The sequence below is a fragment of the Leptonychotes weddellii genome, chromosome 12, assembly GCF_054177405.1.
Source record: "Leptonychotes weddellii isolate Sample4059 chromosome 12, ASM5417740v2, whole genome shotgun sequence".
In the NCBI taxonomy this organism is placed as follows: domain Eukaryota; kingdom Metazoa; phylum Chordata; class Mammalia; order Carnivora; family Phocidae; genus Leptonychotes; species Leptonychotes weddellii.
In genome coordinates, this window is record NC_138380.1 from 9,525,103 (window position 1) to 9,547,382 (window position 22,280).

The following is a 22,280-nucleotide window of genomic DNA, read 5'->3' on the forward strand; positions in this document are numbered from 1 at the left end:
GCTGATGATCTTATATTAACTGTTCTTATAAAATTTAATAGGACAGGAAATTTTGGAGGTGATGGGTATGTTTATGACATAGATTGTGGTCATAGTTTTATGGGTATGTCTCTCCTTATCTCTAAATTTATCAAGTTGTATACAATAATTGTGTGCAGCTTGTATGTAAAAACATTTTTTTAATCGCAAACAAGGTAAGAGCATATACATTTCTCTAGAACTTGCTTTTTTTCACTTGACATGGAGTAGACATTGCCTCTGGGAGAGTTGTCAATTCTAGGATGAAGTCAACTCATCTTAAAGCTGCCTATTTCCCTATTAGTGGACATTATATATTATTTAACCTTCCCAGTACTATTAAACATTCAGTTTTTTTCTTCTTGTTATTGTACAGATATTCTATGTACTGTTCTTTGTAGCATAGATTCTCAAGTGGGATTGCTGGTCTGTAAGCTGTATTCCATTCATGATCCCAGTGGTCTGTGAGTGTACTTGTTTTTCTTCACGCTAGCAACACTTTCTCCTAATTTTTGACAAGTAGTTGTGTCCGTCAGTATCCTACAATTGCTTTAATATTTATTTCCTTGACAAGTAATTAGTTTACCTACCATATTTTCATGTAATTAGTGCCTTTTATATTTCTTGTGTGACTTTTCCTTGTGTGGTGTGAATAGCCTTTGACAGTTTTTTCTATTAGATTTGTTTCCTTTACCACTTTGGAGTACTATTTGTATATTAGGGATAGCAATCTTTTTGCATTATATATTTTGCATATATAAAAATATTATACTTTTTTTTATAAGTACATTGTTACATTTTATATAGCCTATTGGGTTTCTTTATCAATGTACGTTTTCTCTTTCCTCAGAACATCTTTTATCCAAAATTACACAAATATTTAAATATCTGTTGACACCTTTATTACATTTAGAGATGTATTTATGAAGACAGTTGAACTAATTATTTCTATATACACAGTCGTTTTTCCTTATTATATTTTGAATCACCCCCCTTTTTGTCCCCTTCGCTTATTTAATTTATGCAGTTTTGCAGAGAATGTTAGTTCAGATCTTTGATTAATTCCTCCTTTCTTTAGACAGAGTACCATTTTTTGCCTTGTATCTATAGCCATACTCTTTTTCAGCAGTGTTCTCAGACATTCTTCTCCTAACCTATTCCTTTAATCAAATCCCATCTTTACTTTAGCAAGCAGCACAAATTGTCCTCTTCTGCTTTGGTGATACATTTTTAAAATATACAGGTTGACCAAATTAATGCTGATTAATAAAATCTGCAGGGGAGTCATGTGGTTGTGTAGAGAACTTTCTCTATGACAAAGTCTGGCTCCATTTCATAAATGTGCATATGTGAAAGGCTGTAGACGTAGCTGTCCAAGAACAAAGCTTGGGCTCCCTGGGTTTGAATTTTGGCTCTAGCTCTTATTAGCCTGATAACCTTGGGCACATTACTTAGCTTCTCTAGTAATAACTTTTATTTTAGCTGAAGAGCTTTAAATCATTCTTACTGTGTGCCAGGCATTTTCTAAGTGCTTTCCATGGATTAACTCTTAATCTTTACAACCACTCTAAATTATCTTCATTTTACATATGAAGAAGTGAGGCTCAGAAAAGTTCAATAATTTGGACAAGCTAGGAAATAGTGGGCCAGACATAATGGGAAGTTTGTAATAAGTGCTTCTTTCCTCATGCTTCTTTTTCACTCTTATCTTCCCCTGCCTTCCTTCTCCTGGCCTTTCTCTTCCCCTTTTCCCATTTTCCTATCTTCTCCTCTCTCCCCATTGCCTCCCCTCCCCTTCAGTATTTTTCCCTACTCCCCCTTTTCCTACCACCTTTCCCCATTCTGCCCCATCCTCTTCTCGTTTCCTCTCCCCTCCCACCCACCGCCTTCTCCTCTATCTTGTTACTTCATTGTATTCTTTTTTTTTTTTTAAAGATTTTATTTATTTATTTGACAGAGACAGAGACAGCGAGAGCAGGAACACAAGCAGGGGGAGTGGGAGAGGGAGAAGCAGGCTTCCCGCCGAGCCGGGAGCCCGATGTGGGACTCGATCCCAGGACCCCGGGATCATGACCTGAGCTGAAGGCAGTCAACCAACTGAGCCACCCAGGCGCCCCTTCATTGTATTCTTAACCAACATTTGTGTACTTGATGCTAACACATCATGTTTAAGCATATTTTCTAAATATATCAGCCTCCCTCTTGACTATTACATGTGATGGATCTTCAGCTTACTAATTAATCCTGGCTCCTGTTGAACTGTTATTTTGTCATTAGTGAGTGGCAAGTATGGTAAGAGTTAAATGTAAAAGTCAAAGGAGTCCACACCATTTATTGAGCGTTTGGAACACCTTTACATACCAACCAATCAGTGCCATAGACTGAAGATACCAAGATGAGGTGTACGGGTCTGATCGAGGCCAACAGTGAACAGAAGTATGGTCAGTGGAGACAGAATTCCATATACCCTTAGTCACCTTCTATAAGCAATCAGTCCCCAAAGAGTTGTGAAAACATTCTTCCTGAGTAAACTCTATATGGTAATATCATATCTCTGTATCTGGGAAGTGTCATCCCCAGTAAGTACCTCTTCAGAATGCCCAAGTACCATGGCAGCCCATGCCTCAGAAATGTGAGATGGGCTTTAAATTGCTCTGTCCAAAAGCACATTTCAGCAAGTTTCCAAAACTGCTGTATTCTATGACAAAAAGTTATAATTATTGTAGCTGTCTCAGCCTGTGTATCAGGTGTATTTTTGGCATGAGCCTTCCTAGAAATAAGTATCCTTGTTCATTTTTTTCCTTGTTCATTTTAAAGCATGTATGTTATATTGGAGAAAATTATATTAAAAAGTTAATCGAAGTTATCTTTTATCAATATGTCTGTTTTCCTGTTAATATTTTATATGAAAATATAAGTAAATTTATATGATTGCTTTCCTTCATGATTCACAATATATTTGATAAAAAGAGATCTAATTCTGTTTAAAAAGTATATATCCTAAGGGGACAGACACTAGTTGCCTGTGTGTATCAGTTTTTATTTTTCATTTTTATTTATTGTCAAAATCAATATGATATTTGGAAACTGGCAAGTTGATTCTAGATATCTGAGGGAGTAAAATTTGTAGAGTAATATAAAGTCAGTTTTATGAGGAAGTTGGGTGATTCATACTGTACAGAACCAGAGTCCTAAGTTTAAATGGCTGCTTTACGTGGTGAAGTAGATTGGATACTAGCCATATATACAAAATTCACTTGACTTCTTGGATTTCGATTCCTTACAAAAGGTAATGAGGATATTGAAGGAATGATTCCTTTTACCCCTTGCAGCAATGCCTCATGCTCGCTGGCTGCTCTAAAGAATCCCATAGACTGGGTGGCTCGTAAACAACAAGTACTTATTACTCACAGTTGCGGAGGCTGGGAAGTCCAAGATCAAGGTTCAGTGTAAGATAAGATCTACTCCCTCGTTCATAGATGCTTGTCTTCTCACTGTGTCCTCATGTGGTGGAAGGGACAAGAGAGCTGGGGTTTCTTTTACATGGGCGCTAATCCCAGTCATGAGGGCTCCATCCTCTGACTTAGTCACCTCCTAAAGGCCTCACCACCTAATAACATCATGTTAGGGGTTAAGATTTCAACATACACATTTTAGGGGTACCAAACATTCAGACCCTAGCAAGCAATAATAATATTCTGAGCTCTATATGAGTTTTGTTCTGTGGGTGTTTGAATGTTGTTTGATGGAGGTATTTTAAAGAAACTTTAAAAATCCATGAATTTTCGCAACAGGAAAAACAATGAGGAAAGAGCTAATAGTCTGTTTTTAGTCCTCATGTGAATAGAGTAAAAAGTATTTACCTGAATAGGTATAAAATGAAATTAGAAGTAATGGATATGTGGCCAGGGACGTTTTGAGGAGAAAAGTTTACAGGAAGATAATTGAAACCAGGCAAGTGATTTTAAAACTTAGGTACTTCCCAATTCTGCATTATTCTGAAACAAACTGTTATCTTTTGTACATGGTTGATATTCAGTGAATGTAAAATTTTATTAATTACCAAACATTTCAATAGGTTACCATCATTTGTTAAGAAACCAACCATGAAATCTAAGCACTTTATGCAGTACAGATCATTGTAGTAGAACTTCTTACCATTTGTCTTCGGGACATACAGCTCAAAGAAGAGTTGGTCTAACACAGATTAGTTAATTAGGTTAGACCTAAGAAGTAATATTTCCAATTAAGTTAAAAACTTGAAAAAAATTGCATGAAAGAACAGAGTTAGTGTTGGGTTTTTCATGTTCATCTTTATTAATTTTATCCTGAGTGCACATATAAGGTATTCTGAGTCCAGTTTCTTATTACCTCGGTCCCCGTTGCTCTAGTTCTTACTCTTTGGCCCTTCAGTGACCACGAGGTCCATTGTCCTGTGCTTGAGGCTGCACCCTGCATATGTGGAAAAAGAGGAAATAGGACTTTCCCCCTAAATTTATTAAGAGGGTTGTGGCAGCTTCTGCCCTCTTGCAAGAATCTCTGTTTAAATTCTGTGACCCTGAATCCTAACCCCAACTCACTGGTATAGCAGTAGAATCTCTCTAGGAGCCTGATAGCCTCTGTGTCTTGGCTTTTATGACCTAGAGATTTCTCCAAGTTCTGGGACTTCAACTCTTTCGACATAAAATACTCAGCAAACTAAAGCTCTAGTCTCCTTTTAGCTAGGGATCTAGTCTATTATGTAGCAACTTGGCCCTCTTGAGAAGACATATTGAAGTTTTATTATTCTTTTGAATCAGAACAATTAACTGGATAAATGCGTGCAGATCTAATTCTCATGGGATGTGAAAAGTAGAATATTTCTGAAGGATGAAGGTAAACATTCCCTTCTTTACATAATGTATTTTTCAGAGGCTCTGGGGGCTAAGGCTTTTTGTAGGAGCAGTGAGAAATCCAGGGAAGTTTTATTTTTCCACACTTAGGTGTTTTAAGTGGGAAGAAATTCTACCAGATCTTGCAAATGCTTTATGTAAAAATAGTAAAGGATGGCTTATGTACATAGAGTAAGATAGGCTTTCTGGAAGAGTTCTAAAAAAAATATAAGTGTAGGGAAGAGAAATAAGATAATTATGATGTAATTGGAAACATTTGTTTTGGGGAGTTCTCTCCCTCTACCTAGTAACCGTGACTTGTAGTATTTCAAACCTGTCGAGAAGCCTCCTGTTTCTAGAAGTGTCAACAGGGCATTTGGAAAATGTCTTTGAACTGACTCCTGCTCTGCAGAGAATGCATAATCATCCTCCTCATCTGTTCTGTTCAAATTTGTTGAAGTTCTGAACTTGTGTGAGGGCAAAATAATGTAAGAGTGTTGGTGTTAGGGTTTTTGAACTAGGAGTTTTTTATTTTATTTATTTTTAAAGATTTTATTTATTTGAGAGAGAGTGAGAATGAGTGAGAGAGAGAGAGAGAGAATGAGCAGGGGGGAGGGCAGAGGGAGAGGGAGAAGTAGACTCCTAGAGCAGGGAGCCCAATGTGGGGCTCCATCCCAGCAGTCCAAGATCATGACCTGAGCTGAAGGCAGATGCTTAACCGACTGAGCCACCCAGGTGTCCCTGAACTGGGAGTTTTTAAAACCAATAATCTTCTTTAATCTTTATTTTTTAAAGCAGGATAAACATTGACTGACAGTGTGACTAAGTTGATGAATTAGTCGGGTATGTGGAGTCGTAACCACACTATATAGAAACCAAGAGTATAAGACATCCTCTTGGCATAGTTTTAAAGGTTAACAAACAAGTAGTCTTAATTAGTTGACTTACTTGGAATTCTTTGTTTCAGCTTTTTGCCTGAATTCATCAGTGGAGACTTTGATTCTATTAGGCCTGAAGTTAAAGAATATTATGCCGTCAAGGTAAACTACAAACACTTTTATATTTAAGATCACATATGATTGCCTTTCTTACGTTCGTTCTGGCTTCCTTGGTGTATGTGTAGGGATTTAGAGACTCTTTGTTTTGTTATTAAAAAAACTATAGCAATTGTAATACACATTCAAATAGAGATTTGGAAAATGACAAGTGGAAACACAGTCTTAGTAATTCTTCACCATCAGATATTCATTAATGCTTAGTCCTTCATGCATATATACTTTAAATGAGTTTATATAGGCTCATTTAATATATACTATTACTGCCTACAACCTCATTAGTTAATATATATTTTTCAAGTCATTTTTAATTTCCTTTAATGAATATACTGTATTTAATTTAACCAGTTCCCAATTGACTTATATTTGTTTTGTCTATTTTTTACATTGTAAACTAGTAAAAACAGCCTTGTAAATGAATGTTTATAAAAATGCATAATTATGTGTCCCTAGAATTTGAGAACCACAGTTTTTTTTCTTTAATTTTAGTTTTCTCGAAACTGTTATTACTCTGTACTGAATAAAACTATTCATTACAACTTGAAATTAATAATGACACACAGCTTATTAAGGTGTTCATATTATCACTATTATGCAAACCTTCCGGAGATCCTTGCCACAATGAAGAATGTATAGATGATCTAATTGAGAATGATAGAAGACACATAGGAATGTATTACAGTAATAAATAATTTAAGCTTTCACTGGTTTTAGAGGGCAATGCAGAGTTTTTAAAATAAAAATTAGAGCTCAGCAATTCTTCTAGCCACAACACCATCATCTGTGTTATTCTGAATTGGTATTAGCAAATAACACACAATTGTGAAAGAAACAGCAGTTACTGAGATAAAAATTTAAATTCTTTATAAGGCGTCAGATGAGTGAGGTAAATTCAGAAAGAAGAAGGGGAGGCAACCTTTCATAGGAAGGAAAGAAAGAAGGAGAGAGGGAGGGAAGGAAGGAAAAAGGGGGGGGAAGGAAAACATTCTAGATGGGGAAACAGATACCAAGTTTATAATGCATAGGCTGTTATGATTTGGAAATTCTAGGGCTGGCAGTGAATGCAGATCTGGGCATGTTCCCTCTGCCCACCAGCTGATGAGATTCTCTATCAGCAAATGAAGACTGTTCCCAAGTCAGTGTTTGATATTCATGCTCAATTACTTTAACATTGGCATCTTTCTGTTCATTCCCCACAGTCTCACTTCTCATTAACTCCATACCTCAACCTCTTTGGGATGGAAAGCCTTCAGCCTTGCTTACAATGCAGAGTTTTACAAATTCATAGATATTAATCATATTTTCGGAAGCAGAAGAAACAGCAGGAGAGGTAGGAACAAACAGACCTAGAAACAAGTTGAAGATCTGGCCAGATGTGACTTTTCTCCCCCGCTCTTTTTTTTTAAGATTTTATTTATTTATTTGAGAGAGAGAGAATGAGAGACAGAGAGCATGAGAGGGAGGAGGGTCAGAGGGAGAAGCAGACTCCCCGCCAAGCAGGGAGCCCGATGCGGGACTCGATCCAGGGACTCCAGGATCATGACCCGAGCCGAAGGCAGTCGCTTAACCAACTGAGCCACCCAGGCGCCCTCTCCCCCGCTCTTAAATGCTGCTGGCTTGCCAGAACTGGAAGTGTCAATCCAATAATTCCTACCAGGATGGGGAAACAACAGGAAATGAGGGGAAGCCAGCTCCTTAATGTCTAAGTTCAGTGAAATGAGGTCAAGGATAAAGGAAAATTTTGAGTTAACTACTATTTGATGAATTTTCTCTTATAACTTCTTCAATTTTTTTAACCTCAAAACTAATTTTTATTTATTAAGGCTTAATTTTTAAAGTAAGATTAGCTCGTCTCATAATTCCTACATTGCATAGTTATAACTTGATATAGTGCAATCCAGTTTTTTCAAGTATTGATGGGAACTCACAGCTTTGAACTTTTCTGATCTGTTCCCAGAGGGCACCAATGATGTCTTTTATATAGCTAATGTGCCCTATATAGCACATGGTGTTTAGCTACAGTTTTAATAATGGTACTAATGACAACAATTTAATGCAGCATCTCGCACAATTCGTGTAAGCCATTATCTCCAATTTAAGTAGTCTTTAAGCTGCTCTTTTACAAATGAAAGAAGGTTATCTCTGCTTTCAAATACTTTTTTTTTTTCTCCTACCTGATCTGGGTTTTCAATGAAGCTGAAACGGCTCTAGTGAAGAAAGTAAAATAAAGAAGGAATTTAAAATGCTTAAGTTTGTTAAAATTATAAAGTGGGTTTTGTAGCCAACATTTATTCACACAGTTTTTCCCTAGTAGATATGTCTTTGACTTATAGGAAAAACTCAAGCTTGCATGATTATATAAAACTTTATTTTTTAATTTTTTTATTTTTAAGATTTTACTTAGCACGCACCAGCATGAGCAGTGGGAGGGGCAGAGGGAGAGAGAAAGGAACAAGCAGACTCCCCACAGGGCTCGATCCCAGGACCCTAAGATCATGACCTCAGCTTAAGTCAGATGCTTAACCAACTGTGCCACCCAGGCACTCCTGATTATATAAAACTTTAAATTGGTTTGCCTGCCTAATTTCTGAGAACACTAAAATATAGAGTATTTGATTGGGCAGCTTTTAAACAGAATATTTTATATCCCAGATCTTGCCATCTGCATTAGTTATCTATTGTTGTGGAATAAATTATACTAAATTTTAGCAGTTTGAAACAGCAAACAGTTTTTATCTCATACACTTTCTCCAGGTAAGGAATATAGAAGTCGATTAACTAGGTGATCCTGGCTCAGGGTTTCTCATGAGGTTATAATGTAGCTGGGTTTTTCAGTCATTTTGAGGCTCCACTGGGGCTACAGAATTCTCTTCTAAGATTATTCATGTGGTTGCCGGGTGGTCTCACTGGCTATTATTTCTCAGTGGTTAGTGATTGGAAGCATCAGTTCCATGCCATTGGGTTGCTCACAACATGGCAGCTTGCTTTCCAGAGAGGGAAGGGAGAAGGGAGTGAGAAGAACATGCATACAAGACAGCCAGCCCAAGACAGAAGTAGCGGTCTTTTTTGTGACCTAATTTCAGCAGTGATACACCATCTTACCATCTCTTCTGCCAGATGCTGCTAGTCACACAGACCAACCCTTGTACGATGTGGGATCAGACTGTACAAGGTTGTCAATACCAGATGGCAGGAATCCTTGGTAGCCATCTTGGAGGCTGGGTAACACGCCATCTGACTGACTTTGTTCTGATAAAGCCTGAGTGTTAGGCAGTGAGAAAGATGTTTTAAGGATGTCATAATAGATTCTTGGTCTTCAATTAGTAATATATAAGAAGGAAGAAGAAAACATAGTTATTCGTGTTCTCTCTTTGATTCTTCATATGCGTAACCTGCTTCAAGCAAAGTTACATACCAACAATGCAGTCACTAGTCTTTATGTTCATAGGCCTTAATTATTTATTCTTTTGGATTTTGGACATGGAGGGGCGTTAAGTCCACCACTTAATTCCATATGGTCCAAAGGAATGCATATGGTATGCCTTTCTTAATTTACTCCATAAAGCTTTCCTTTTCAGATAGAGCTGTAAAATCTTTGTGTTTCTCCTTTTGCCTCTGTGTCTCAGTTCTTCCCTGCATGGCTCATGATATTAGCTCAGAATGAGGAATGTCTCTTACAGATTTTCCCCTTGATAATTTTGTTTATGTATTATGCTCTGAGTCAGTGTTCCTTGATTCAAGGTTAGAATCACATATTTCATCCTTCTTAATTACCCAATCAGTCATGCCCAACACTTTGATTGAGGTGTGGTCTATGGGGTCTTGACTAGATATAGGAAGGGGGTTTTCAAACATGCTTCCTTTATATTTGGGAGATTCAATAACTAGCTGCTGTATTTTAAATGCCTTAAAGAGCCACAGAATAACAAGGTTTTTCAAAAAATTTAGGTGTGTAGGATAGATGAAAATATGTGATAAATATAATGATAAAATGTACAATAATTTAAAATATAATAAAAAATTCAACAATGTCATGTAGCCCAGTTTCCTGATGAAAAAGCTAAGGCCCATAAAGTTTAAATGATTCAAAAGAAAATGGTAGAGCTGGTCAGAGACAGCTCTTGGGTCACTATCCATGTCTCCTACAAGAAGAATTTGGTTGAAGCTGGGGCTCACCTGGCACTACTGCTTGTCAACACACTAGATCTTTGGCCTCTTGGGCAAGTTGCTTGCACAAGGTATTTAGCATCCCTGGGAACGAGTGTCTTCACCTTCAACAGGATTACAGTCAGTGTGTTGACCATACATTGTACCTTCACATTTCGATCATGCCGTTCCCTCCCAGCCTCAATTCTGGGGTGGCAGTAGTTGGGCTAGACCAAGAATGACCAAACTAGTAAGGTATTAAATTAGACAAGAGCTGTTATAGGACATAGGATTGAGCCAAGATAGGACATTGATGAACCACGGTGATTTGGTAATAGAAAATTAGCAAAGGCATAGGTAGCCTTTAAGTATATGAATGTCTTCCTTTGCTACAGATGAGTATTTTGGCATTCCAGAAAGTGTTACTATGAACAGAAGGCCTTGTGCAGACTGTATGGTGAAAATGACTCTAGTTGTAAGTCAGGAATAGGACTCTAGATCTAAGTTCTGATTTTATCTTCTCTGTTAATCCTTCCAAGTGCTGGAATAACACAATATGGTATCACAACAGTGGTAAAAAAAATACTAGAACAAAGGGACGCCTGGGTGGCTCAGTCGTTAAGCGTCTGCCTTCGGCTCAGGTCAGGATCCCAGGGTCCTGGGGTCGAGCCCCGCATCGGGCTCCCTGCTGGGCAGGGGGCCTGCTTCTCCCCCTCCCACTCCCCCTGCTTGTGTTCCCTCTCTCGCTGTGTCTCTCTCTGTCAAATAAATAAATAAAATCTTTAAAAAAAAAAAATACTAGAACATGGTGTGGGCAAAGACCCTGGTAGAACTGCAGTTACAAAAGCAAGACTTGATTGAAAACATACAATGACCTCTGGTGTAAATGATGAGTAAGACTAGCAGAAAGGTTGGGTTGATGCCAAACCACCAGTTTTCTATTACAGACATAACAAGATTATTCTAGGCTACCAGGTAGTTCTAGCACTGTAAATTCAGGAGTAGAGATAGAGATCCAGGCATATTATTGTCTCCTTGTCTTTCTAATATCTTTTTCAGAATTGGGAAAGATAAGATTTTTTTTTTAGGCAAATACGTGAATTATTGAAGAAGATCTTACACTAAATCAGTGTTTTCAGTGAGGTTTTCTCGTTGTCCTCTAACACTGATTTGGCTGTACCCAAATTTTTGAAGACTACTCTTGAAAGACAAGGGTAGTATGTCTAAACGTTTTTAACCTGTGCTCCTTTTCATAACTATAAGATATTATAAATATTACATGCAGTAAAAAGTGGCTCATCATTTTATATCTCCTCTTAATGACTGTTACCTCTATAAATGTTTCTGTTATATTTTTGGAGACTGAGGTTTTGGGTTTAAATATCATTTTTCCCTGTCAGAATAATGGGAAATTGGCTTCTTGTTGACATTTGAATAGAATGTCTGATTTTTCATAAATGGACTACAAATGTTAAGCAAGAAATGCTTCTGTATTACTCCCAATTTAAAGATGAGGACACTGATTTTCAAATAGTGGGGGTGGCAGATAGGGCTAGGTATTGTACTCAGGCAGAGACGTCAAATACCACTGAGTCTTGGCTATTAGTATACATTGTGGTTTGTGGATTTTTATAAATGGTAAAGTCGTGTTTTCCTAAGCTAATTGTACGAATTATTTTTTGAGTTGCTAACTTGCACATATGGAAGCCTTACTAAGGCATGTGAAATTAAATCAGCGCTGGTTTTCTCATAAACTTGTAATAATGATCATACGGTGTTATACATGTAGAAGTACTCTAAAGGTCCTGGAGAACTATTTTAATGTAAGGTGGTAGTAGTTTGTTTTACTTTCTAAAATTGTCTACATACGAACTTTTGTAAAAATACAAATTTACAAAATTATTTTATAATTTTGTATATTATAATTTACAAAATTACAAAAAATACAAAAATACAAAATTCTCAGTAATACTGCTTTTAAAGAGATTTCAATCCATTTATTTCCATAAGTGTACAATTTACGGACCTAGATTTAATAAATCAGAATAAAAATTACTGAAAACATCCTTTTGAGTTTGATAATGCCTCAGGTTCAGTTCTATTTAAATTTCACAGAATCTCTGCAGATGTTTTTAATCTCCAGTTAAAAACATCTTTATTGATCTACCAAATGTCATGAATCTTATTATTTCCTCCTCCTAGCTGTGTCTCTTTCCCACTTTGCCCGGCCACATGCCAACAACTTTTAGATGTGATCCAATTAATTTAGAGAAAATGACAAACTGGGCTGTTAGAAATTGTAAAATGTTAGCCAGTTTGACTGTTATACCAGACAGGAAACTATGTGAATGTATAAAGCTCAACTCCATTGATTGGTATATTTCTTTAAAAAATAAAACAAAAACCTGAGTATAGTAAATTCTTAGGCTTGCGCCTTAAGCCTAATTAACATATGTTGAGGTGTAAAGCCTCTGTTAAGGGAATTATAGACAGGCAGTTTCCATTGACAACTGAGTGATAGGGTCTTCACTTTATATTCTTAAAACAGATTAGCTCATCCTTATTAGCATCTCTCCAGGGGAATGAGACAGGCGGGGGACATTAAGTGGAAGGATCTCTCCAATATACCTTAATTCTTATGCTTGCCTCAGTCATAGTCCTTTCAAATTGACTTTATTTTAAATTGTCTACATTTTTCAAAGCCTGTTTTGTTTGAGTTTGTTTAACATATTTTAGGTATTTAAAAAAGGGAAGTCTATGCCCTTTACATTTTTAAGAACTCCTAAATGCCTCACAAATGACCTCAGGCTGATTGCCTAACTCTCCTAATCCTACTCTGTGTTCTCTAGGCCTCTGTGACTCCATCTCTCTCCACTCATTCGTGTGGCTCATGGAACACTCCTGCTCATCAGTCCTTCCCTTGCTTGGCTCCCCACCTATGTCTTTTGGGACTCCCTCCTTTGTACTTTTCTTGCTGAGCTTGATATAAATATTTTTTTCATAATTTTCTTCCTTGGTGTCTATTAATATGTGATCTTCTGCAACCTGAGGTCTATGGTCATCATCCTGGTATCCCTAGTAGGTAGAGGCTTCTCATCACAGTTTATATGAAGCAGGTATGTTATCCTGCTGCTGTAATCAGCAAACCACTGATGCCACACGATACTTGATGCAAACAAAGATTTCTGTGACCAAATGGATTTGTGAAATTGGACATTCTATATGCCCTTTTGGAAATTCACCATGGACAATATCATTGTAAGGAAGGCTTCCAAAAATCTGATTTTGTTCACTTTCGTATTTCTCAATGAGTTTGACCACAGAACACTTACCCTTTACCTACCAACACCTAATGCACGTTGGTTTCCAGCTAGGCTAAAATGTATTTGGATGATTATAATCTTGTTTCACTGTTTGAGGTTTCTTCTCCTTTTAAAAGTTGATAGGAAAAAATAATCACCACAACCTTGAAAATGACAGTATTAGCCAACAATGATTTTACAGTGCTTCCAAGATGCCAAATATTTTTATGTACTTTCAATTATAAATTCATTTATCCTTGCAACAAACTTCATTAGGTCAGAACTATGATCCACACTTTATAGATAATGGAAAGCACAAAGAGGTTGTACAACTTGCCCATGCTTACACAGCTAGGAAATGGTTAAGTGGGATCTAAACAAGCATTCTGGCCCCCGGAATCCACATTTTTTTCTCACCACTATGCAGTAATCCTCTAGTGAAAGGAGGGAGTTTTCTCAAAGCAAAGTGAGGATCACATTCATGTGCTGAGGAAGTTCTGTAACCTCCTTTTCTCTGTGTGGTATTTAATATCCCTTTCCTACTTCTGCTTAGTTCTAAGTAACTGGGCAACAGCGCTGGCTGCCTGCCTGCCCCCTTCCTCACTTCTCACTTTTTGGGAGACTTGGCAGGGAGCCCTGGTGGAGGCTCATTCTTTCCTTAGCATATTCAGAGTGGTTGTGAAGGAACAGCATCCAGACCAGGAGCAGATCTCTGGGTCTGGATGTGTACAAGAACATTATAAAACAGAAGCTTATTCAAACATCCTAATTGAGGAAGAATCTCTTTAGCTCTTTGTTTCAGGGTTTCCACCACCATCCCCAAGTCCATGCTTCACTAGGAGGTCTGACTCACAGGACTTGGCATATAGTCGTACTCATGGCTGTGATTTTTTTTGTTTAATTGAAGTATAGTTGATAAATATATTAGTTCCAGGTGTACAACACAGTGATTTGACAATTCCATCATCATGCAGTGCTCACCGGTAAGTGTAGTTACCATCTGTCAGCATACAAAGTTACTGTAGTATTATTGACCATATTCTCTGTGCTATACTTTTCATTTCCATGATTCATTTATTTTATAACTGGATAAGCTTGTACCTCTAATCCCTTTCACCAATTTTACTCATCCCCCCATGTCTTCTGGCAACCACCAGTTTGTTCTCTGTATTTATGACTTTCTGTTTTTGTTCATTTGCTTTATAGATTCTGTATATAAGTGAAATCACATGATTATTTGTCTTTGTCTAGTTTATTTCACTTAGCATGATACCCTTTATGTCCATCCATATTGTCGTAAATGGCAAGATTTTTATGGCTAAGTAACATTCTATTGTGTATATTTACCACATCTTCTTTATTCATTCCTGTATCCATGAACACTTGGGTTGCTTCCATACTTCGGCTCTTGTGAATAATGCTGCAGTTAATGTAGAGGTGCATATCTCTTTTCAAATTAGTGTTTTTGTTTTCTTTGGGTAAATATCTAGAAGTGGAATTACTGGATTACATGGTGCTTGTTTTTTTCTTTGAGGAACTTCTGTTTCCACAGAGGCTACACCAATTTACATTCCCACCAATAGTGCAGGGAGGGTTCCCTTTTCTCTATGTCCTCACCAGTGCTTGTTTTTCTTATCTTTTTGATACTAATCATGGCTGTGATTTATGACAGCAAAAGGATACAAAGTAGAATCAGTGAAGGGAAAAGGCACATGGGGAGAAAATCTGACGAAAACCAAAAACTAGTTCCAAGAGTTCTTTCCCAGTGGAGTCACACAGGATGTGCTTAATCAAATTGTGACAATAAGTGTGAGGTATTATCACCAGGGAAGCTCAATGCCCAAAATATTACTGGGGGCATCCATATGTAGGGCACCCATACCCTCTGCATAGTGTGTATCAAAGTTCCAGACTCCCAGGAAGAAAACCAGCAGGTGCTCAGCATAAACCACATTGAATAAACAGTTTAGGCACAGTAAGCCACTGTTAGCTTTTAAGAAAAAAAAATGTTTTTTTTAGTATAGGGAAATATTTACCATTCAAGTTCTCAATTGTGAGCCACGGGCCAACCTTGCAGGCAAAGCTTTTTTAGGGTAACAGTCTGAAGCCTGCTATGTTAACACTTTGGGGCACTCTTCTTCCAAAAGAACTCTGGCTCTGCTTTTAGGAAAAAAGCCATCATTTAAGACCCCACGTTGTTCTAAAAAGACTTTTGACTTCCATTAATAGAAGTGGTGACTTTCTTGTTTGGAAAGCTATAGTTTTCATTCAATCCCATGTTGAAAGGAAAGGTTATAACACCCAGAGCAGTGAAGATTGTGCTAGATGAGAATGTTTCTCTATGTTTGGGATTGAATGGAGAATTGCAACAAGGTTGAATTGCGTTTATTCTTCTCTTTTATGCATGATCTAGAAAACCAGAAGGAGAACACTAAGTTATATCAGGCAGCCTGTTACTTGGGGTTTTTAAGAGTTGTGATATTCTTGCTGAAGAAATCATTACTTGTAGGCTGTCATTTGATGATTAAAAAAAAAAAATCTTTTTAGTTGAAAAGTGAATTGTTTTTAGAAGGTTGGTAAATAAAATGGAAGGAGCGATCTACCATAGTATGCTTTATACAATAAAGTGGAAAGTGGGAAATGGTTGTTTTGTGATTACATTTCTATAGAGTAAAAGACCATTTTCATACCTATATCAAGGAACATAGATCATTTAGATTCCAGTTGGATTTACCTAACTAAACTTGAGAACAAGTTTGGGCTAATTTTAGGTCTGCATCTTTGATTATCCAGAGTATGTGTCATTTTGCCCTTTATGTGCTGTACTCTTAATCTGGCAGGCAGTTTCTTGTTAGAGTTCTGGTGAGTTCAATTTAAGAATGATTATGGAAATATTATTAATACTTTAACATATTCAATTTTTAGAAAACTCTTGAATATGTCTCCCCAAAATATTTAAGTGTATATCATGCTTACATACAATAAGAAAGGCAACTTTAGCAGTAAATAGAGGAAAATAAAGTGTGTGAGAGCCTGAATTTTAAGACTCAATAAAACTTTTATCATAGCTTAAAAAAAAACTCTTATCATTGCTTATTTACAAAAAAATCCATGTCAATATTCTAATATGATGGGATAGTAAATTATTTCATTTTCAGAGCCAACTTGAAAGATAATCTTTGATAGCTTTTTGCCTCCTTTCTTACAGCCTGTTGATTGACACTTATTTCCCCTTCCAGAAATGTCCATTTCTTTCATACTGTTCTTCACCGCTCAGTCCTCAATCTGATGAACCACTTCCCGTTTCATTCCTGCTTCACACTCCAGACTTATCTTAACCTTCTCTTCCTTGCTCTCCAACGAAGTCCTCTTTCTCTTAATCAAAGTGATTTCTCTTTGCTTATTATGAAGCAAGTATAGCAATTAAACTAATTCACAGTAAGAAATTAATGATGAATTATCTTTCCTACAGTTACGTTTTAAGAAACTCTTTGCCCTCCTCTACTACTAGTGGGAATACGTATTTTTACATCCTTCCTAGAAAGCACCCTGGCAGCATATATCAAAGATCATAAACAGTTTTCTTACTATTTCCCAGTAATTTCATTTTTTCTAATTCTAAGAAAAATAAACTGAAAGAAACACTTACACACCGAGATATTGAGCATAAGGGTAAGTTTAATAGCAGAATTGTCATGAATATAATGATAAATATTGTGATAATATTGTAAGTTAGGAAAGCAGGAAAAAGAGCGAGATAGCTAAGCATTCAGTGCCTGTTTGCAGATGTCTGAGGTCTCTACACCTTGAGCTACTAAGGAAACAACATGGGGTCAGGCAGGAGTCATGTCTGCGAAAGAGCTAAAGGATTTTCAGGTACTTAAAACTGGAGAAAACCAACTATTTTGGCTTAAACCTACCAAAATACCCAAAGTTTAATTAAGCAGGGTTGAGTACAAAGCATGGTTGGTTAAGAGTATGGGCTTCAGATCACATAGAATGGCCTCAACAGTTGTGTGACCTTGGGCAAGTAATTTAATCTCTCCAAACTTCACTCTGCATATCTTAAATGTGATCATGACATTTACCTTATTAAGGGTATTGTGGGGATTCAAAAACATAACTCATGTAAAGTGACTAAAATCTCCTATAACAAAATGTGTACTCAAATACTAGTTATAAATGTTATTAATTTAATGAGGAAGACAGTTAATTATCAGCAGATCACAATGTTAAGATTCTAATTTTAACATACTTTTAAAATTCTCTGATTTTTCAAAGAATTGGGTTATATTTAGTTAGGAAAAATCTTAGGTTATTGAAAAGCATCTTAGATTTTATAGCTACATACATATTGCATTTAATTATGCGAGGTGCGAGGCTATATGCAAGCCACTCCAAATAAATATTCAGAATTGGTGTGCATGGTACCTAGGAGGAAATAACACTTCTGAATTCTGAACCTTATAAACTCAGCCCATAAAGTTACAGTAGAAGTCTCAGAGCCCCATAAAATCTCTTCAGGGTAATTTGCACAAGTCCTTTCTTGTCCTGGGTAGATGGATGGGCACCAAATGACTTCACCTAAAATGAATAAGCTAATAGCAGATTTGGGAATGCTTTCACCAGACTTAATTCCTTGCCTCTTGTTTTAATGAGGCCAAGTCTCTCTGTGGATATAGCGTATGAAATAACAATTGATATGTTGTTACAATTTTTTTCAAAGGATCTGTTTTCTTTCCCATTAAAGAGTTTTAGAAGAGTCAACATACTGTAACCTCATAGGTTTTATGTGTGCTAAATGTAAAAACTAATTAACTTATATTCGTTAAATTATTGGCAAACAGTAAATTAATCGAGAATGACAGTCTAATGACTTTTGCATTGGTCTTTTGCAATTAGATGGATTATTGACACTCATTGCCTTGTAATAATTTCTTTTAGTTATTCAAAAATAGTTTGGTAAACATCCACACAAAGTCCTTTGGAGAATATTAATATGTTGCTTACTCTAGTGATCTTTGATGTGAGGTGGTCTGACTGTAGCATCTCATGTTTCTAGAGATTCTTTGGAAGTGCTGAGGTGAGCATTTGCTGTGTTCATTGCTGGGCCTGGAGCTTTATGTGCATTATCACTTGGAACCTCAGTCTCAATTTTAGTTGGCAGATTAGTTCCATTACAGATGAGGAAAATGAGGTGCAGAGAGATTTTTGTAAAGGGCTGAATCTTTATCCTTCTATTAAATTTCTCACCCATGAATAGGGTTTAGTTGTAATCACAAAAACTAACTGTGGGCCTGGAGCAGGGATCCATTGGCAAACTCCAGCCCACAGGCCAGATCTGGCCCATTGTCTGTTTTTGTACAGATGGCAAGCTAAGAAGTGTTTTTACAGTTTTAAATGGTTGGGAAAAAAATCTAAAGAAGAAGAATGTTTTATGGCATGTGAAAATTATCTTAGGCGTATGACCATCGGATTTCAGTTTTATTGGAACACAGATATCCCAGTTATTCCTCTATTATCTGTAGATGCCTTCATGATACACGGGCAGAGTGAATAGTTGGGACACAGGGCCTATGGCCTGCACAGCCTGAAAGAGCTCCTCTCTGATCCTTTGCAGAAAACTGCTGATCCCTGGTCTAAGCTGATAATTGATTGTAGGCCTTTATAAGAGACTTGATTCATTACTGAATGCTTCCTACTTGCCATGTACTGTGTCGGGTTCTCGTACTGGGGATGCAGTAGCAAACAAGGACCTTCATGAGGCTTAGAGCTTAAAGCTCATAGTTTGGTTAATACTTTAATAGTAATTAGGTAGATATAATAAGTTTACATAATAAAAGTATTTGGTCATTTGAATAAAATATTTTAATACTCATAAAGTAGGCTATTAATGGTTTATAAAATAATGAAATTGGTTAATGTAATAATACAGTTATTTGGTTAATCTAAGCATTTAGCATAACCCTTATTGTTTAAACTTTTTTCTTTTTTAAAAATGTAAGTATGCCACCCTGAACATAAACCTATCTTTTTTGTTGTTTTTAATTAGAGAAGGAAAAGGAAGGGTAAGGGCAGAGGCACATGGAGAGAGGGAATCTCAAGCAGGCTTCATGCCTAGTGCAGTGGAGGGGCTCGATCTCATGACCTTGAGATCATGACCCTGATTTCATGACCAAAATCAAGAGTCAGACATTTAACCGACTGAGCCACCCAGGCACCCCTAAACCTATCTGTTTTAAATGATTTGTGATTTTACTCTGGTTAGGATCATATATTACACATATTACATACATTTTTGTGTTTGCTGTAACTATAGATGTTAGCAGTTAGAAATTGAAGTGAGCACTGGGTGTTATACGCAAACAGTGAATCATGGAACACTACATCAAAAACTAATGATGTCATGTATGGTGATTAACATAACATAATAAAGAAAAAAAATCTAAAAAAAAAAAGAAATTGAAGTGAGCTATTGTCATTCTAGGGCATATTCTGGAAACTGTTTATTGCTAAATTTTTATTAGGTTCCTGATGTCAGTTTGATTCCTTGTCACTGGTCTTAAGAAATAAATTACAACTCATTCAAAGGTATTGAATTACTAATGTAGTACTTCATAGTGCTTCATTGGTTAGCCTCCGTGTACATTGGTAGTTCTCTTTCCCTCACTGAATGTTAACTTTGTTAACATTGTTGGATTTTAATTTGTTTAATTGCGTATGAAGCACTAATATTTGTCGCCACTCTAAGAATCTGTATTAGTCATGCCCTAAAACAAAAGTGTTGCATGATTTTCTTATGGCAGTGGTGCCGTAATACCTTTGGAAAAATAACAGTGCTGCTTTTCTGTGTTAGACTCGTCTAAGGCTCATCCCCGTGTATGTTTTAGAGAAGCACACCATGAGTGCCATGAGGAGGAGATGGTTTTAATCCACCCATCATTTTTCTATCCATCAAACTTCTGTTGAGCGCTTGACATGCCCCGGTATCGTCCTAGCAACTGCAGTTGCGGATGTTAGTTTCCCAATACTCAGGGAGCACTGAATCTTCCCTTCCTGACTGGAGATCATGCATTCCCAGAGTCGTTGAAAAGGATTTTGCTAGATGACAGCTTTTGCCTCTGTGTGTGTGTATGCGATTTGCTCCACTTCAGTTCACTTTCTCCATGACCGCACTCCCTCACACGTAAAGTTCTACAAGTAACTTAAGTTTGCTGATTTTTCGTCTTTAGTCTCCTCCACTCTGCTAATTTATCATGTTGACAGGAGGGTTAATTTACCTTATTTGTAGCTTTTCTGCATCTTTCTGCACCTTTTATATCTGCACCTGTCATTTTAATGTGAACTCATGATACTTCCTTGATATTGTAAATTATTTCAATTTCTTAATACGTATTTTCTATTATAATACGATTCTCAACAGTGCAGTTTTTTGATGTTCATTATACTTCTATGGAGGAGAAGCTAATGTAATCAATCAGTAATTTTCCAAGTATCTCATTGCAGTGTATTGTGGTTGGCTCTACTTTAGAGTGTAGCTTAGCCCCAAAACCAAAATGAGATTTCAAATGCCCACATTATCCCTACTATGCAACAAAAACAAAGGAGCAATTTAGGGATGAATAGAAGACTGACTTTCTTTCAAGCACTTACTGGATAGTGGTGAAGTATGGCTAGGAGTTTCTTAGTATGGAAAGAGGAAGAAAAAGAGCCTCCCCTTATCTTGGCTCCCTTTCTCACATTCAAACAAACATGTATTTATATTTTACATGTTTACTAATTATGATATTCGTGTTTTTATTTACCACTGGGCCATTAGTATTTGGTAGATTCCTACTTCCTCTGTACACAGTGCAGTTTAATAAAGCAATATATATCTAGTAAGCCCTTAAAAAGTAGTTGACTGGGCCTCTGGAAATTTATTTATAATTAAATTTTCATGTGTCTTTTCCTGGTTTTGATTCATGGAATGAGAAAGACCTGGTTTTGATTCATGGACTGAGAAAGACCTAATGAGGAAGTCTGTGGTCAATTCGACACACTGGAACAGAATTTTAAAACTAGTTTGAACTTAGTTTTCCTTGTTTTTCCTTTTATATTTGGTTATAGTTTGGAGGGCATGGGGTGGGCATTGTGGTTCCTCATCTTCAGAAGACTCCTTTTAGGTTAGAACAAAATTAAAATAGCCTTGATATTTACACAGACTAAAATTTGTGACATCAATCCAAATCTTTTCCTTTTAAATTCTAGTATAAAACAAAACTAATAAAGTGTAATATTAAAAAATAATAATACAGCTTGAAAAAGTGGTGTGTCCATAAAGGGAACTTATTATTAGAATTGAGCTATTTAAATTTCTATTTGTATAATGACAAAAACGTCATAAGGCAAGTGTATAGAATGAGATTGGAGCCACCTGCTGGCTCATAAAATAATAATTTGTATCCTAAAAAATTTATTCCAAGCAACTAAGGAAAATCAAAGACAGTAACAGTTGAAACCAAAGTTTCCACTCAAACATTGGTATGTTAAAGGTGCTTTAAGGAGTTTTGCAGTTTATGCTTTGGAAGGTTTCTGTATATTCTTAAGTATATATACATCTGTTAGAAAGCTAATATTAGAAACCATTTATTGGAAAGTGATATACTTATTTGGCTAAATTTCCTATCTTTTTGTATCTTCTAAGTCCTTGGATTAGTGTGAGTTTTTGTTTTGTGTTTTAAACATCTAATCCACTGAAATTCTTCACAGTACCCAGGGCTTCTGAGTCTAATAAATGGAGTCTTACTGTATATCCTAAATAATTATAAATAAATATATAATAGGTGAGCATCACTTGATACCTTAGAGCATTTCTGCATTTTTCCTTGTCTGCAGGATTTTGGTAG

At 36.5% G+C, this 22,280-nt stretch overlaps 1 protein-coding gene across 14 annotated transcripts in view; it reads left to right on the plus strand.

Moving 5' to 3' along the window:
• TPK1 (thiamin pyrophosphokinase 1) overlaps nucleotides 1–22,280 on the plus strand; it is a 335,883-nt gene that overhangs the window by 146,961 nt on the left and 166,642 nt on the right. For all 14 annotated transcript variants that reach the window (XM_081799933.1, XM_081799936.1, XM_081799940.1 and 11 more), the window contains one exon: nucleotides 5,857–5,929. In XM_081799933.1, coding sequence (XP_081656059.1) covers nucleotides 5,857–5,929 — 73 coding nt within the window. The remainder of the gene's footprint in view (nucleotides 1–5,856; nucleotides 5,930–22,280) is intronic.